Raw genomic sequence first — 17,013 nt, 5'->3', positions numbered from 1 at the left:
GGCGAGTTGAAGTCAAATTTCCCAACCAACGCTATCCGTCGATAGTGATCAACCATCAGCCTCATCTATTCATCATCTTCATTATCTTCTCCGTTTGTAAACGAGCCTCATTCAACGTATTCGCTGCTCGTTTCCCAGCGTGTGGTTACATTATAGACCATCGTGCGAGCTGCATCTTTCCATACGCCTGCCCTGGGATCGGTTGGTTCTTACCGAAAGGTGACGCTGGTGACGCCAAATGCACGAACCATATCTGCGATTGGCGATCTTTCTTTCCCTTCAATTCACACCCATCCAAGCATAATGGCTGCATTGTTTCGCGCTCAATGAGCTGCTGAGTGGTGGTGAGACGCATACTTCTATTGCGCAGAACCCTTCTTTTCTTAGGGCATTTTCTTGCCACTTTTCCACAGCCTTTTTGCATTCGATTGGGGGTGCTTTGCAAGCGATTTGGCCCACCATGGTTTAATGGCATTAGAAAGGGTTAGAAAGTAATTAACGCCCCAATCCCGCACAACCCGATGGGACAGGATTAATCGAATTCGTTGCACAAATAGTGAGTGAAACTAGCCTGTTGGAAAAAAATGCGTACATTTATTGGTTTCGGTTCACACAAAGTAGGTCATGCAGCTCCGTCCCCGAGCAGAGAATATTACACACGCAGTTGATTGATATTCCGCACATGTAGGAGGTCCGTCCAGTGGTACATATCGGTCGGTTTGGTGACCGCCACCGTGGACACAGAACGGTGCCATGCTTGCCATATAGGTGTCCCTGCAGGTGGCCTGATTCGATTGTTGGCCTACGCACCGGTCCGCTTGAGTGTGAGGCCCCTTGAAGTTGTTGTTTTAAACTCGCGGACTACTTCGATGACTAACTGTTCCATACGTCAAAACGAGTGTAGTGGTGTGATTGATTAGGTCGGTTAGGGGAAATCCTTGGCGTTTTATTTTGTGAACACGAACTTCTCTTTTAAAATTGAAAATTACTCGAAACAAAAGCACAATCTAAACGAAGAGCTACTGCGTGTGAGTGTCGTAACGGGAAAAACAATACAAATTAATGTAACTTTTGTAAATTCTTTTGCATGGAAATGTTTTTGGCTCTATTAATTAGCTTGTTTGTTTTAGTATTTTGCGTGTTTTTTTCCTACTTCTTTGTAATATTTTGTAATTCTCTTACCAAACCCTATGTAGTGTTAGACTGTTTTCCAATCTCCTCATTTGTGCTGTGTGTTGTTTCTCTCTTCCATATATCGCTGTTGTGTTTGATTTGTTTCCGTGTGCTATATATCCCTTTGATCCTATTTCATAAACATTTCCTGCGGATTCAACCACTTTTCACCATCACCTGTCCTGTTCCGTATTCCTGCATTCCTGAAAACTCTCCTTCTCTCCACGGGCTCCACGGTTCCCCTACCCTGTGATTCAATGTATAGACCCCACGGAGTTCGGATATTTTCGAAATATCACCACGACCCTTTTCCGCAACGCCGTCCTCGAACGCCGGCTTCCAGTACTCGCGCAGTCCACCGAGGAGTGACTTCTTCTCCAATGGACTCACGGCCAGTCGGAGCTTCCCGGCTACGAACCGTCAGCAAGCGGCCAGTTCGCAGCGTAAAAGTCCGTTCAGCAGCTCGTCTGGCGGGTTCCCGGAGCTGTCCACCACCGAAACGCCCCAGGTAAGTGTTGGTAGGCCGCTGTCGGCATGTTTGTTGGGATTTTTTCGGAAGAATGTAATGTTTGCACCGGGTTTTTGGGACAAAATCCAGGCACTGGGATGATGGGCAAATGTGTGAATATAGTGTGTGTGTGTATAGTGTAGGATAGTCTGTTCATTGTATGTTTGTGTTGTAATATCTCTAATCTACTTAAAATTTACAGCATGAAAAGTATACCATTTCCATCGCAGTACGATCATGAAGACAACATAACCTAGTCCGACATCACGAACGAAAACTATTGCACCGGTGTATTCATAACTATTGACAAGTCGCGAAACGAGGTTACGAATCTTGCGTCTTACTCCCTGTGCGCTTGTAAAAGGAAGGAACGAACAACAGTTCAGTACCAACATTTGGACCACCCGATTACGGCTCAAACAAGCACAACTTCAGTTCCATCGAAGTGGAACCCTATATAGGGTCTGTTGCCAAATCGATAGGTTTTCGTCTACCCGGCTGGCCTTCATTGAACCGGGACGGGTTAGTTCACCGCTAACTTCCTCGCCGTGCTTTAGCGCTTACGTTGCCAAATTTGTGTCCGTACAGTGTAAATTCGGTGGCTTAACTTTCCAAGCTTCCATGTACCATAAGCTGATTGGGCAATGGGCGTATGTTCGAGGAGTTGTTTTCTCTCTCCCAGGAGCTTCCTTTTTGCCGTTGCGATGAGTTCATCGATGGGTTCACGGGCCTCGATATCGATCGTGTTTTATCAAGTCGTTTCACCTGCGCACGGGTTTCACCCTGCCAAACACCAATATGCTGAAGGTGTGCCGAAGGTTGTTCAATCGGATTGGTAAAGAAAGTTGCCAACTGGCGTCTGTAAATCAAACGCAACCTTCAAGGATTATGATCACGTCCGCCTTGATCAATTTACGTTCTCATGTACGATTCTTTGTTGCATCACGGCGAAGAAAGCACCTTGGAATGATGCCAAACTTTAAGAATGTTAATGTGCTCGTTGATGCTTTCTTTTACCCGAAAGGTAAAATTCCCACGGCTTTTGCCAACTGATCGTTACTCCCTCACGTCGGCATCTTGTGTCGGAGTTACACAAGGGCTCTTTAGCTTTCAGCACGATCACAGAGCACAGAGCAACGAGTGAAAGACTTGTGAGAAGAATGTAATGCGAACCACTTGCTTTGCATAGTAACTAGATGTAGACGTTCCCGCCCGAGAGACGTGCCGCGTTGAAATCCGTCTATCAATGTCATCCCGACACTGTGGAATATTTCGACAGTTTAGCTCGCGTTCGTTTACGAAAAAAGAAGTTCAACTCTCGGTTTGTATTAGTAGCGTTTTTTTCGGTAAGAGCGTTCACTACACCGCTCTACGTGTCGAAATGCAAGTAGAAGCGTTTCGAGTAGTCCCTTTTTCGGTTGTAGCCGCGCCTTCGGTACTGCTTGATTGAAAGAATTTGCTCCAAATTGGAAGCCATAATACACTGCACGAGATTCCTGTTAGCTGGCCTACTTTCGCCCGTTGACAGCGCGTTGTTTCGGCTCGTAATGAACCGTCCGTTGCGCCAGGATGTGGCCAAGTTCTCGGGTCGATTACGTGAACAGTTGGCGGAGTCTTAATCATCGCGCACGAAAAGTTGCGTCAACAATTGCTGTGCCGTGTCAATTGGAGGAGTGAGCTAAGGAGTAAAGAAAAATACGACGCCTTCGTATCCCGAGCAGGAATGTTGGGCATATTGACCCCCGGGAGTGCGTACGTCAGTTAATTATACCTCGCAAGAATTGTGCGCTGCTTCCTAGCTGAGCTGAACAATATGCAAAGCAAGGGAGCTCCTCGAGGGCCAACAATATCTCGCCATCGGCTGGACGTAGCGATCGTTAATAATTTTGACATCTTGACCAAAAAAAAAAAAGCTCTCTTAGCGTTCTGTGCGGTTAAGCCCTGGAACCACCGTAGTCTGCGGTGATCGTGGGCGCGACACAAAGTGACCAGAATGCCACAGCCAGTTTATTGCCCCACCGGGAAATATCAGCAAGGCGGCAGGGCAAGAGCTTTTTATTGGTTTTGTCCATTTGTGGCAGTTCGTCGACTTGGACGCAATAACCGCGCGCGGTACTCCGTGAAGGAAAAGTACATCCCCTCGCCAGTTCGCCATTCTCCAAGAAGGATACTTTGTTCTGTCGGTTGCCTCGGTCTTGAGTGAGCAAGGTATGACTCAGCGTAACACAGCTGATGCGAACTGGAGGAACAAATAGAAGGGACCGTAAGGTGGATGTGTTTATTGCACTACAGCACACTTCGGTAGACAAGAAGTAAACCCATAAAATGTCGCACGAGCCGCGATCGTTTGTTTTTGTAATAATCGCGAATGATCTTTCAATTTACATGGACGTGGATGGTTCTTGCCCATTCTAGTAAAACAGCAGGGCCCGCATTCGATTGGTTTAGTTTTGATTGAGTTAAAGCCCCAATAAATCTTCCACTGTGGGCAGCTTATAAAGCATTCCGTTTTCTGGTGTTTGAACCATTTCCGCCCAATCGCTCCGCCTATGCTGAGGAATTCGTCTAAATGAAATAAACATAGCAGCAACCGCAAATTAGTGGAATAGATAATTGTGATCACCGTTCAATTTGTCGATCTGTAGCTCCTACGCGCCATAAATCGTACGGTCACGATCGTGAACTGCATTGGAAAGTGGACGACCCTCGCTAAGGGGAAAGGTAATCTACACGACTTTACTTGGAACCGACAAAAGTCTTTGTGCAGTTACGTTACGCAACACGCAATGACCACCGGTACGACAACGCGTGGCACATGGTAACGGGAATGGAGCCGGCGGAAGCGAATGAAAGCATAAGGTTTTTGAGCGCGGTTAGTCCGCTGTCGAATTAAGCAAGTTGGTCCCAATGAACTTCTTGCGATGTTGGCGTAGTTCTGCTCAACTGATATACGCTCCCGTTGGCATGCGAGCATATACGAGCTTATGATTGCTGATTGATGTGAGTGTTCTCTCGTGGTAGCATGAAGGACATCACAGTAAAACAGCACTTAACCTCCCGAAAAAAAAGCGAAAGGAGTGTGCCCCCGACAGCGGCACGCAATGCGACACTCGTGTGCATCGAAACTGGTTCGAAGGGAGTGCCAAAAAGCCCTGGACCAACAGACCAACGCTCCTCCCGTACGAAATGAACGGCAGGCGTCCATGTTTGGGGTGTTGGCGTGATTGGCGTCGGAAATCACTTCCCTCGAACAATTTTGGTCGACGAGTGCACAACGCGCACGACATAAATGGCCCGGGGCCGGGCGGCCGAACAACCCTGGGACGGCACTGTTCAAAAACAATGTCCAAATAATTCGAGAGCATTTGCGATGAATGAAACCGTAACAATCGTTGTACAACTGAAGGACAATGTTTAGGACTGTCAAATATTTTTTACGGACGGTCCGTTCTTTTCCGTTCAGCGAATGCGAAGCAGCCCATTGCGCGCTAGTGTGCCACGGTTCACACCCAACACCAATGACGTCAGCGGGCAACGGTATCGAATCCCGATTCGATAGTGATCGCTCGCGTGAGAATGTGGACCATTCTTGCGGTGGATTAGCGGTGGTGTAAGCTCACGGTCAAATCGTTACGACTGCTCCGCTAACGAGGCCAATCGGAGCAACGGGGCCTGAGCAGCACGGTGGACAATGGGACAATCTTTATGAGCCTTTTTTACGGTTAGGTGATTATCACGATTTTTCCGGCACAATGTCAAGCAAGCCTCCCGCTGCACATGATGCGGTGGAGTTTGAGTTTGGAGTCATGAAAAACTCCTTTGGTACGAAAGGGTTCTTGGTTAAACACTTTTAAGTGTGTGTGACTGTTAAGAATGCGACCACGAAGCACGTACGGGGTTCATATTTCCTCTTCAAAACAACTTCCACGATGCGGCTGTTAGCACGGAACGTACAGGAACCGTACCAAAAGACCCCGATTCTCCGATGCCTGATGCGATTGTGCGCTAACGTTCCGGTTATTTTTGTTTGGTTCTACTTTACAGCGTCCACCACCGCCAGCACCGGCCCCATCCGCCCCATCGGCCGAGTCGGCATCCGTGCGCGATCGTCAGCTATCGTACATCTCGAACCGTGCCCGACCATTCGCGGCCGACGATCAGCAGCAGCCACCGACTCGCGCTACGGCCTATCAGGCGGCGTCCCAGCAACGGCAGCAGCTACCACGCAGCCCATCGTCAGTGTCCGGCGGTACGCGGAACAGCTTCGCGAGTTCTAGATCGAAACCGACCGATAGTGCACCGTCGGCTGGTGGCAGTCGATCGCAGACGGGTTCGTCGGCTGGTACCGCTGCCCAGAACGGTACCACGAATGGGCGCTTTGGAAGCAGTGGAAGCACGCAGAACGGTCGTACCACTGCACGTCCGAATCGCTATCGATCGATCCCGACCACGACGACGACGACTGAGGCGGCAACGGAGAGAACTACCACGGTGGACAGTGTTGCCGTGCGGAATCGCTTCAGTGGCAGGTAAGCGACATGCAGAGATGTGGTTGGAGAATGGTTCTTAGCGAGAAAAAAAGAAGATCACCATATAGGTAGAAGCGATCGAAGAAGCGGCCCATTTGGCTGCAGGCAAGCTATCATCGTCTGAGATAAGCAGGCCCTACAAGGCTGCAGCATTCCTTGCGCTAAATGATGATAACGTTCTCCAGCACAAGGGTGGCAAATTAAAACTAAACGTACTGTTGCCCGTTTGTAAAACTATCTTGCTGAAGAGTTCTATCACCTGTTTCGTATCGTTTTGCATACCCATTGAAGGAAAATCACCCAACATCAGACATGGTCGTAGTAGGCTGTAATTAAATGGCTAGTTTGTGCAAGTAGGAATTTTCAATGCATACTTTGATGCTGGGTCCCAGATAGCATCCGACATATTTCCCGCTAAATTGGATATCAGCTTCAGCGAAGAATAAATGCGAGTTAAACAAAACGAAAACTGAGTACAAAAACATAAAGAGTTCGTTTTTCTAATTTTCCATCCATCTCCCTTTTACAGAACACCCGCTCCGAATCCCTTCCGACAAACGTTCGAGGCAAAACGTGTGCCCACAGCGAATGCCGCCATTGCTACGCGTGGATCCTTCTCAAGCGCCAGCAAGCTGAAGGCAACCACTACCACTACGACCACCACAACGACCACGGCAAAGGTACCAATACTGTCACGCTTTATCCACCAGCCGGCCAAACCGATCATCCCGAGCATCAACATCACGCACAACGGATCGGCCAAATCGGCCGAGGTCATATACGACTACGATGACTACGAAGAGTCCAAGGAGTCGACCGGGTTCGGCGATGCAAAGCAACAGGAAATCAACGATTTCCAACCAACGGCTGTAGCGAAGAACAACTCCATCGGGCTTAGTACCGGCGAATCGCCAGAACAAAAGGTTCCCTCCGGTACGGCACTCACTCCAAACGTTGGCGCTACTGCTGCGTCACCCGTTGGGACAGGGAAACCTGTACACGAAGATCCTGATGGGCGTTTGAACAACATCAGCGAGAACGAGTATTACGATACGGTGCGGGATTCTGAGACGGCTCCAGGAGATTCGGTCGGTGTTGAGGACCATACGGTGATACTGACGGACAACTTCTACCTTCCAAACGGCGGCTCGGAAGAAACGTTCGAAGAGGAGGACGAAGAACCGGAAGGTTTGCAGCGAGAGATCAACAGTACGGCTGAGCTGGGTGCAGAGCAGCAGGAGAAGCTGTACGACGATGAGTATGTGTATGAGGACGAAGAATCTGTCACGACCACTGTGCGTCCAACGGCCAAGACGGTGGCGGTACCACCGTCTGCTATAGCGAACCAGTCCGATGATACTGCCGATATGTTACAGTTTTCGGACGAGGATGTACGCGATGAGAAAACAATCGGAAGCCTGCCTACCGCTGCTGGTGGAACGAAAGAAACATTACCTGAAGGTACTGCATCAACGGCGGCACCTACAACCCGAACAGAATCCACGACGGAATCCAGTCTTTCAACGACCGAACGTGTGGCGAGCTCGAGCGAAGCCGATGCTGCTACCAATGCCACCACGGAAAGTTGGGTTGTGGTGGCATCCGTGCAGACGAGTCGCAGTGTTTCGGGGGCAAGATTCCTGCCATTCCCGCAGGTTGAACAGGAGGAGAAGAAGCAACCGCTGGCGGAGCTAGAATCGAAGGGAAGCAATGAAAATGACGACTTAGATGTGACCACGGCTAGCGGCATTGGGGAGGAAGTGGATGGAGTCACAACCATCGCTCCTCAGGAACCGGTCATTGCTGTGACGGATGAGGTGGAATCTGTCGCTACGACGGAGAAGACGCTACTGTCCCAGTCCACCGAAAGCATTATCGATAAGCTGGACCGTGTACAGTCGGAACTGTCCAGTGGGTTGTTTGCCGGCAAGTTCCCGGTGCTGAAGGATCCCACCGCAGAAGATCAGAAGGCATCGACCAACTCGACGGCACTGCCTCCGGTGGTGATCCGAAAGTTCCAACCGAATGCCCGTGCAACGACGACGAAGAAACCACGGCCCGGGGTGACGGCCACCACCGCTAAGCCCACCACGACAACGGACAGCTTGGTGAAGAAGATCAAGTTCGAAACGATTGATGACATCTCGGCTCTCTTGCCACCGGATTACAAGGCCAAGGCGGGTTTTAAGTTGAAAAAACCCAACCCACCGGGCGAAACGGTACCGGCGGCGAAGGATGCCCCGCTGGAGGAGACGGCAAAGGCAGAGTTGGGCAATCGGTTCCGCAGTGCAAACATTAGCCGATCGTACAAGAGCAATGTGCCGATACAGGAGCTAAGCTCCCTACTGCCGAAGGACTACAAGCTGAACCGAACGGAGGAGGACATTAAGAGCACGAACAATCTAAAGGAACTCATCAGCAAGGTGAAGGTTAACGAAAAAGCCAATCCAGCTCTGGATCTGCTGAAGAAGGCGCAAAAGGTTGATGTGAGTGCATTCCTGCCGCCTGGATATAAGCCGGCGGGTCCGGAGAGCAGGCCGGAGTCTACAACCGCCGCAGCGAAGCCAATTGCTGTTTCCGTGGAGGACGATGTAAGCAAGTTCCTGCCACCGGGTTACAAAACGTTCAAGACCACGAAGAAACCCACCACACCGTCACCGGTCACGATCAAGGACGATATAAGCAAATTTTTACCTCCCGGTTACAAACTTCCGAAAGAGTCCGCCGTGGACAGTACGTCCGAACGACCGAAGTTGGTGTTCAGCGAGGACGTCAGCAAGCTGCTTCCTCCTGGCTACAAACCACCGGCCGAAGACGATGAAAAACCCGCAGCAGAAGTGATCGATCCGAGCAGTTTGTTGAAAAAGATCCAGTTCAAGGATGTGTCGGCACTGCTGCCGCCGGGCTTCAATGCTAGCAAAAGCGAGGAACCGTCGGCCGGAACGGTAGCAACGGCGACGGCCGGCAATGGCTTCAAGGTGGTGTTCCCGAGCCGGCCGGGTGTGAAGAAACCCCTGCCCGGTGGAGCGGCCCGTGCTACGACGGCCAAACCTCTGCACGCGGAAGGTCCAGGTGTGCCGGAGATTCACATCCGGAAGGGACCGCCAACGCGAGCGACAACCGAGTTCACCGGTTGGCCAACTCCCTCCACGACACCGCTCTCGATTGAGAAGCTGCTGGAGCAGCAGAAACAGCAGGAACTGCTAGAAAAGCTGCTCGCTTCATCGAGCAGCACTAGCACGACTACGACGACTACCACGACGACCACGACCACCACCACTACACCCAGGTAAGTTGGAACTGCAACCCGTGGAGGCCCCCTCCGACTCGTTCCGGTGTGCTTGGGTGTAGTTGTTAGCATTTCTTGAGGTTATGAGAGCGTGGCGATGCATTTTCGACCACTTGAAGACGCACGCACGCCAAGGTCACTGTGGCCGCTTTGCTTCACCCAGCTGCGGATCATTGACTTTTATTGATATTTGTTCTGATTCTTGAATTTATAATTAATTTCGTCCAATGTTTCGCGCGTTCTTCTGTTCCTCTTTCTACTAGACCAACCGAACCGGGTCTCTGCCATTCGGAGTGTGATCTGGCCGGCACGATACGCATTGTGGATGGTGTGAAGTGGGTACCGGAGCTGCTCGATCACAATACGGCCGAGTGGAAGAAGCTAGCCCGTGAGGTCGAAACCGAACTGAACGAGGTGTACAGCAAGGCGAAGAATTTAAGCAAATGGTACAAGAAGGTACGCATCGACAGCTTCAACAAGGGCAGCGTGCTGGTGGATTACTTCGTCGAGCTGACGGATTTGACGCGCGATGTCAACACGCTCGAGATCAAGAAAATGTTCCACGAGGCGCTTGTGCCGGTGCCGGAAACAACGACACCGACCACGACAACTACGACGGCCAGCTCGGACGATTACGATGGTGAGCGGGAGGAGGAGGAACCCAAGGTGGAGAAGGAGCAGGTACAGCGGGAAAATCTGCAAGTACCGGCACAACGTGTGAAGGAAGTGTTCCAGCTAGGAAAGTTCAGGGTCGATCCTGTGTATACTGATTTCACAGGTGAGTTTCAAGCCCGCTTGATTTGCGGTGTTGTTCACAGTCTCTAACTCCATCTCGTCCCTTTCAGTTATTCCGAAGCCAATAGTGGCGGCTGGACCGGCGATTGAGGATGATCTGTTCCTGCCCCAGTGGGCTATCGCTGTGATTGTGATCGGCTTGGCGTCGTTGCTCTTCGTTATCCTTTTCGGTGTCACTGTGGTAAGACGATGAAATGGACATGCGGGAGAATGCCGATTCGTCTAACCTTGCGTCTTCTATTACCTTGCAGCTAATCAACCGCCAAAAAGCAGCCAAAAAGAAGGCACCCACGCCACTCACCGCTGACATGTTGAATGAGCTGAACAAGAACCATATGGGAGGTATCGAAAACTTTGGTTCCGAGGATCTGTACAATCTCGACGATGCATGGGACGATCGTATGCATGATGTGAAGCCGAAGGTATTGCCCCTAGACCGCATAAACTTCTCTGGTGGAATTCATACTAACGCACTTCCAATTCCAGCGATTCTCGAACTCGATGCACGGTAGCAGCGCTTCCAACATTTACGACAGCTGGCGATCGCAACGACATCCGGAGAACTACTTCTACGATGATTATGGACTGAAGGGGTCACACTATCCGCCGAGCGGGCATCACCATCGGTTACACGATCCGGCGTTTATGATGCACGAACCGCCGCCACCGGTGATGGCGATGTACCCGCCGTACCATCACGCGCCACCGCCACCAAACAGTCACCACTTTAGCAACAGTTCGCGACGGTACTATCGGGACTATGATCCAAACTTCTGAGCTTGGCTGCCGTTGCCATAGGGGAAATTTATGTGCGTGGGTCACTCGTTCCGGCGAGAGTAAGCGAGCGACACCGCGTGATACAACAGTTCACTTGTTGTAGGGTTGTTTACTAGCAAACCGATTCCGTCCGCTTGAAGTGGACCTGAAGTCTTACTGTTAACTGTAGGAAGTATCGTATCGTGTAGCTAAAGCGTAGCAGCTAATGTATATAAATTATTTATTTTTAATAAAACAAAACACTATAGAATAAATATAAAATTTCCAAACCCACGTTTGTTTGTTATGTGCTTTTATAGAATTCTGTTTTGTTCGGATTATTTCTGTACATCTTGTTGTTGCTATTTGGGCACTTACCTGACTGAAATTTCTGAAAGGATTTAAAAAAATACATACAATACATGCTTTGATTTGTTTTCAATTTCAATAATGGAAGTTGCAATACCTTCACAATCATTATCGGTAAAAGAATTAAACAATTATCATAAACAGGTAGGTCCTGTATTGCAATTGTGTATAAGAAATCAATTTTACAAACTTTCCGAACATTTTTGATCCATTTATATTTAACTCATTTTTCTGGCACCCAAATCTTTCCGAAATAAAAGCTCAATGGGAAGCTTTTACTATGCTTTTCGATTGCATACCTTTTAGCAGGGATGTCAAACCCAAGAAAGCTCACGAAACGAACTCATTTAGAGGCTTTAGAAATGTGAACCAGAGTGTCCCGCAGTAAGTGTTTGATATTATTTTGTTTAATAGAAATGTTTAAATGTTTTAATAATTTAAAATAAATACGAAACTATGTAAACGCTACTTTTTTACAAAACCGATTGTTTACGAGCCAATAGTGTTGAACCAAAAAAAAAATAATAGTGCAGATAAACTTAAATGCATAACCAATAAATAAACAAGAGCGTTTGGTAAGTTATTGATATTGTAGTGTCAAATTTTACTTAGTTTTTAACCGAATTTTGAATTCCATTTATCGCCGTCAAATCCCGGTGGCACTCAATGTTTGCTGTCCTTCATCATGGTAATGGTAATTTGCATTCCGTTCGGAATTTCTACAACATTTGCATTGGTAATGTTCCACCGTGTGCATGGCTTGCTAAGGGCGGGTGATTCGCTGTACATGAAAATTTGTCCTTCCGGATGCGGTGGGTCCTGGGAGCTGTTTAAAATGATGGATAAGAAGAATTGAGCCAACATTTAAGAGCGGTATCAATCAATCGCCGTCTCACTTACACGGTGTCCTGTCGATCATCCGTCTTGCCGGAGACAGGTCTCGAATATGTACCGAACGAACCATTGGTGGACGCTTGTTCGTGTGATTTCATCTTCATCTCGAACAGGTGTTTTAGTTCTTGCACGGAACGCGTCTCACTTACCCGTTCGTTTGATGGCTTCTTTTCCGGCAATTGGTGCCTGCGGTGGAAACATCAGCAATTAGTAATCAATGCACAAGCTAACTAATTATTATTTCAAGATGGGTCATACTTACACTGCTGTGTGTTCTCTGCACTTGCATTCCGGAAGTCGCTCTATTTTTGCCGATGTTGGTTTCACCTCCGCCTTTACTTCATGATTATTGTTCGAGAGGAAGAATTCACGAAGCGATTTTACCGAATACTCCGTCGAGTTGCAACAGTGGGAACAGTAAGAATCCATACTATCGAAACAATGTTCCACCGTTGTTTGTTCCGTGGCAGTTTGTTCTAGGAGTTCACCACCTTCGTACTTAGACTCCAGCGTGCTGTTCATGCCAGCTATAAAATTTAAAAGCTGAATCATTTTCAAACCGAAACAAAAGCCTCCAAAGTATCTAAAGGAATGAAGTACCTGCGATATGTTTGCTGAGATTATAAATGATTCGGGAGAAATGAGCAACAGGTTGCTTGTAGCCACCAAAGCCTACTTCAACCGTACAAGTATTGTGTATGTCAATCAAGAATGCGTATGTGTGGAGGTGTTTTCATACCAATGATTAAAATAATGTTCTTTAAAAATTTTTTTCTAAAATCTAAAACATTTTGAAAGAAAACAGAGTTTATAGGATAGATCACAAAACGATTGTACTCCATAAACTGCCCTTTTAGCGTCCTCGTCTTTGTGCAATACCCAAGGACCATATTTACTAGATCATTCAGTATCATTCTACTGACTGGCAAATCTTTTAAAAATTAATAAACACCATAAAAAACACAGATAATTTACATTTTGACTACATATTTCACCAGTTGAGTGACAATAAATGATGATTTTTTAAAGAAATTCCCTCTAATCGACAAAGACTTCAACGAATGAAAAACGAAGACGAAGGTGAAATTTGGCTTAAACGGAACTGTGCTCACAATGTGGTTCACGGTGATATCCTTGATAAACGGCTGTATCAAAATAAACTGCCATAAATCACCCGTCCTAATAAGTAGCTTGGCAGTGGAAGGTGTGTGAACTTCTTGAAAATCATAATGAACCGATTATTTTGTCCGTCAAACTATTTGAAGCAGCAATGCGACCCTGACGTAGCTCTGACGATGAACCAGCACTATGAACGATCACTATGGGGTAGTAGTGCTGGAGGGTGCTGTAGCTTATTGCCTCGAATCCAACAGCGATCGATTGAACATAAAATCATGTATATTAATTACATTACTGGAGCGATCTGGCTCATCGGTTGCATGAACTTGACTTTCCCACTCGAAATGGTAAGGTACGGGGCGTCGCTAATTACTCCAACCGACAGACCGGATGTGTCTGTTTGATTTGCTGCTGGTGGGTAAACTTTTGTGCGCTCGATTCGACAAGTGCACCAAGCAGCCGTTCTGACCTTCGGGGGTTTCGGGGTAGTTCGTCTTGAGTTCGTTTGTATGGAAAATCGTGACACCTGGCAGTGGGATGTTGCACTGGCAAAGTGTGCTGAGAGCAATGTAAATAAGTGGCTTTATGCTTAAAGTTCATCCATTCCTTCTCATCGTCGGAATCACTTTCGAAACGAACCGTTTGTAATGTAATAATCGAATGCCGTGCTTCAAGGCGGTGATGATTCGGTCGTGATTAAGGCTTCACTATCGGGAGAAAATGATGAGCTGTTAGTTCAACAATGTTTGCCCCACATAGCTGGTAATATTGGACCGTGCATTCGCATCTCGTTGATTGAGTTCTGACAGCTGCCAGGACAGGCCACGGAAGCGGCACGTTTGAACCTGAAGCGTACAAATTCTGGCCGGACAATGATGCACTTCGGATGCGGCCGCCGCCAAACGAAAGCGCACACAATGATCAAGCCATGATCGATGTCAAGCGGACAGCTTAATGTAACATCGCCTCAGGAAGGTTACCTGCTCGACCTGCTGAACCTTTTTTTTTCCGCGCAATGCAATGCCTTTTCGTGGTCTGTGCGTCCTTTGAAGGGACGAATGTTTTGCACGCGAAAAGCACATTTCAGTTCAGCGACAGCTCAATTCGCATACCGCTTTGTAGCGAACGGAACAAATTGTTTGCTGGATTGTTTGCCGAGTGAAAACGTGTCAGTGTGCTGATTAAAACTAGGTTACGCATACTTATGGAACAATGCATGATCACTGTACCGGTTGGCAGTACATTCTTTACGTGTCTGAAACCGTTTTGAGGCAAGATTAATTGTGACAATTTGTTCAGCGTTCAATGTGGTAAAGGGCGGTTAATTTTTTTTTGGGGATTCCATTGATCTCGTTCAGAGATTGACAACAAACGAACCTTACAAAGTTCACTTTGGGCAGCTGAGCGAGCGAACTTAATAGGTCATATTAATGAACCGTAGTACCAAATACTTGTCCCAGTTGGGGAATTTAGGCTTGTGTTTTTTTTCGTAGAAGTAAAACAGATTATTAAACGATATTACATTTCAATATATTTCCGGTGATTTGGCACTCATCACTTCACCATCGTTGAAATCTTCGTTAGTTAGACTAAAGAACCTTTCCTCTCTCTCCTATCGTTGAAGTCTCCATCGGTTAAGATAAAATCCTACAGAAATGGTGAGTTTCATGTTTGTTTTGCCATCTTCCTGCCGAACCCTAATGCTTCTTCTTAGCAGAGCCTTCAAGCCTAAACAAACTGTAAGCATTCGTTCAATCGCTGAAGATTAAGTTGCTCTTTTACCATTTTAAGCAAACACGACGGATTTGGTTAATTCCTTCATACGATTAGTGCGATTGATCTACTTTACATAGTCATAAAATTTGGCCTGTTTACGTAATGTGATTCCAGTGTCGTGAGTCACTCACGGTTGGGAACACGTGCTGGCTGCTGCCAGAACGCAACGCAACCTATTGCGGGTGCCGAACGAAAAATGATTAGCCCATAAACGGTGCTAATCAACGTGACCTTTCCCAACGGCCGCCAACACCACTCCGCTAGTTGCCGATCCATCGGGGGACACACACCCGCTCACACGCCATACGATTAATCTTTATTACAACCACAATCCGTTAATTAATCACCATTCGCGAACGTGAAATGAGTGGGACTTGGTGCCATATTTGCGTACACATGGACGTAAACGGGCGCGAAAGTAAGGAGTTAGGGCGTTTTCAACCGCGTCTAGACGCGGGTGTTTGATGTTTGTTGATGCTGAATATCGGCCGCCAGTTTGAGCTGGTGTCCAATTTCATGTCGTTCGAGATCGATTTTTTTTTCTTTGGTTTGGTAGGTTGGTTGAACGGTTCGTTTGTGTTAGGGAAATTAAACAAAATCAGGAAACATCCACCCATATGCGCAAGCACGTTCAATTCCCCGATCATTGAAGATTCGTAAATGGCAAATGGACGTATGTTTTGCTTATTATTTCATACCATTCCACATTAGCTGAGTAATTGCTTTGGATTTGAATGTTTGCAAGCGGCAGTCCGCAACTCCACGGCATACCAAGATCGATATCTGCTGCTGCTGCTGCAAATTACCAACTAGAAATGTTGTAGAACGAAAGAATGTACCCCTCGGCATGGTGATGCGCTCATGCAGTATTACCGAAGCGAACGGATCGTTTAGTGATCGCGACGATGCACTACTGGGTGCATTTAGATGCAAAATGCAATTACGCGGCGTTGCTACCGTAGGGTAAGCGGATACCATGCACAGCTTGCACATCGTTAGTTGGTCGGGAGTGTACGTCCTAGGCGGCTGTGGTTGTCGTAGGCGCCATCATCTTAAGGTGTGTTGGACAGCCGAAGGCCGGTCGGTAAAGGTCGAACTGTACCACCAAAGTTGATCGCCACACATGCACACACGCGAGAGAGGGGGAAAGAAACGGTTAGCATGTGTTTGTATTTAGACGATTTAATGTATGCATGCTGTGTCAGTTGAAGAAACGCATTGAAGAACAACTTCCTGTCATGGGGTCGTCTCTTTAGCTTAATATGTTGGTAAGCTAGCAAAAAAAGCTACATTTTGTCCCAGGTTTATTATTTTTTGCCACATGCCACTCTCGCGTCCTTCGCCTAAATAATCAAGGATTCGAATTCATCCAGGACTAGAAGGTCCTTGAAGCGTCTGCATGTCTTATGGTGATCAATTTTATTGAGGAATTGAGAACTCTGCTTGTATCTGATCTCTCTCCACCACACCACACATACATTTTTTTTCTAATATCTCAAACGACCTCGCACTCAATCACTGTGGGAAAACGACTACTTACGGTAATCATCCGTGCAAAACTGGAGTAAACCCATCGATGCTCGTTTCTGAATCGAGTTCAATGAACACATGCACACTCACGCTAGCATGCAAACCGGCGACCAACTCGATCAGCAGATGTTGCTGACCGCCGTGACCAGTAGTGATGCATACCTTCAATCAACTCCGACCGAAGTATTTTGCAGATTGATGTTTGTTTACACAGGATGATTACGTGTGCTGCATACTGAAACGATCTATTCACGTATTGTTTGGCAGTCGGGCCT

At 47.5% G+C, this 17,013-nt stretch overlaps 2 protein-coding genes across 2 annotated transcripts in view; one reads left to right on the top strand and one right to left on the bottom strand.

Moving 5' to 3' along the window:
* The window catches only part of LOC128719836 (mucin-5AC), a 41,507-nt gene extending 30,436 nt beyond the window's left edge, over positions 1-11,071 (top strand). The window contains exons 3-9 of the mRNA XM_053813475.1: positions 1,439-1,681; positions 5,726-6,210; positions 6,740-9,499; positions 9,763-10,277; positions 10,345-10,475; positions 10,546-10,716; positions 10,781-11,071. Coding sequence (XP_053669450.1) covers positions 1,439-1,681; positions 5,726-6,210; positions 6,740-9,499; positions 9,763-10,277; positions 10,345-10,475; positions 10,546-10,716; positions 10,781-11,071 — 4,596 coding nt within the window. The remainder of the gene's footprint in view (positions 1-1,438; positions 1,682-5,725; positions 6,211-6,739; positions 9,500-9,762; positions 10,278-10,344; positions 10,476-10,545; positions 10,717-10,780) is intronic.
* A 1,011-nt stretch (positions 11,072-12,082) lies between these two features.
* LOC128709186 (uncharacterized) lies at positions 12,083-12,865 on the bottom strand. Its single transcript, XM_053804169.1, has 3 exons — positions 12,576-12,865; positions 12,320-12,499; positions 12,083-12,245 (listed from the first exon to the last, which is right to left on the bottom strand). Exons 1-3 carry the CDS (start codon positions 12,863-12,865, stop codon positions 12,083-12,085), a joined length of 633 nt encoding a protein of 210 aa, XP_053660144.1.
* Positions 12,866-17,013: the final 4,148 nt, after the last annotated feature.

The sequence above is a fragment of the Anopheles marshallii genome, chromosome 2 (assembly GCF_943734725.1).
Source record: "Anopheles marshallii chromosome 2, idAnoMarsDA_429_01, whole genome shotgun sequence".
Taxonomy (NCBI): domain Eukaryota; kingdom Metazoa; phylum Arthropoda; class Insecta; order Diptera; family Culicidae; genus Anopheles; species Anopheles marshallii.
This window is presented reverse-complemented; position numbering and strand designations above follow the sequence as displayed.

Coding starts and splice junctions, on each gene's coding strand:
- LOC128709186 (XM_053804169.1), bottom strand. CDS start 12,865: ATGATTCAGCTTTTAAATTTTATAGCTGGCATGAACAGCACGCTGGAG. Junction 12,500..12,575: donor TGCAGAGAACACACAGCAGT/GTAAGTATGACC, acceptor TTTCCACCGCAG/GCACCAATTGCCGGAAAAGA. Junction 12,246..12,319: donor GATGATCGACAGGACACCGT/GTAAGTGAGACG, acceptor CATTTTAAACAG/CTCCCAGGACCCACCGCATC.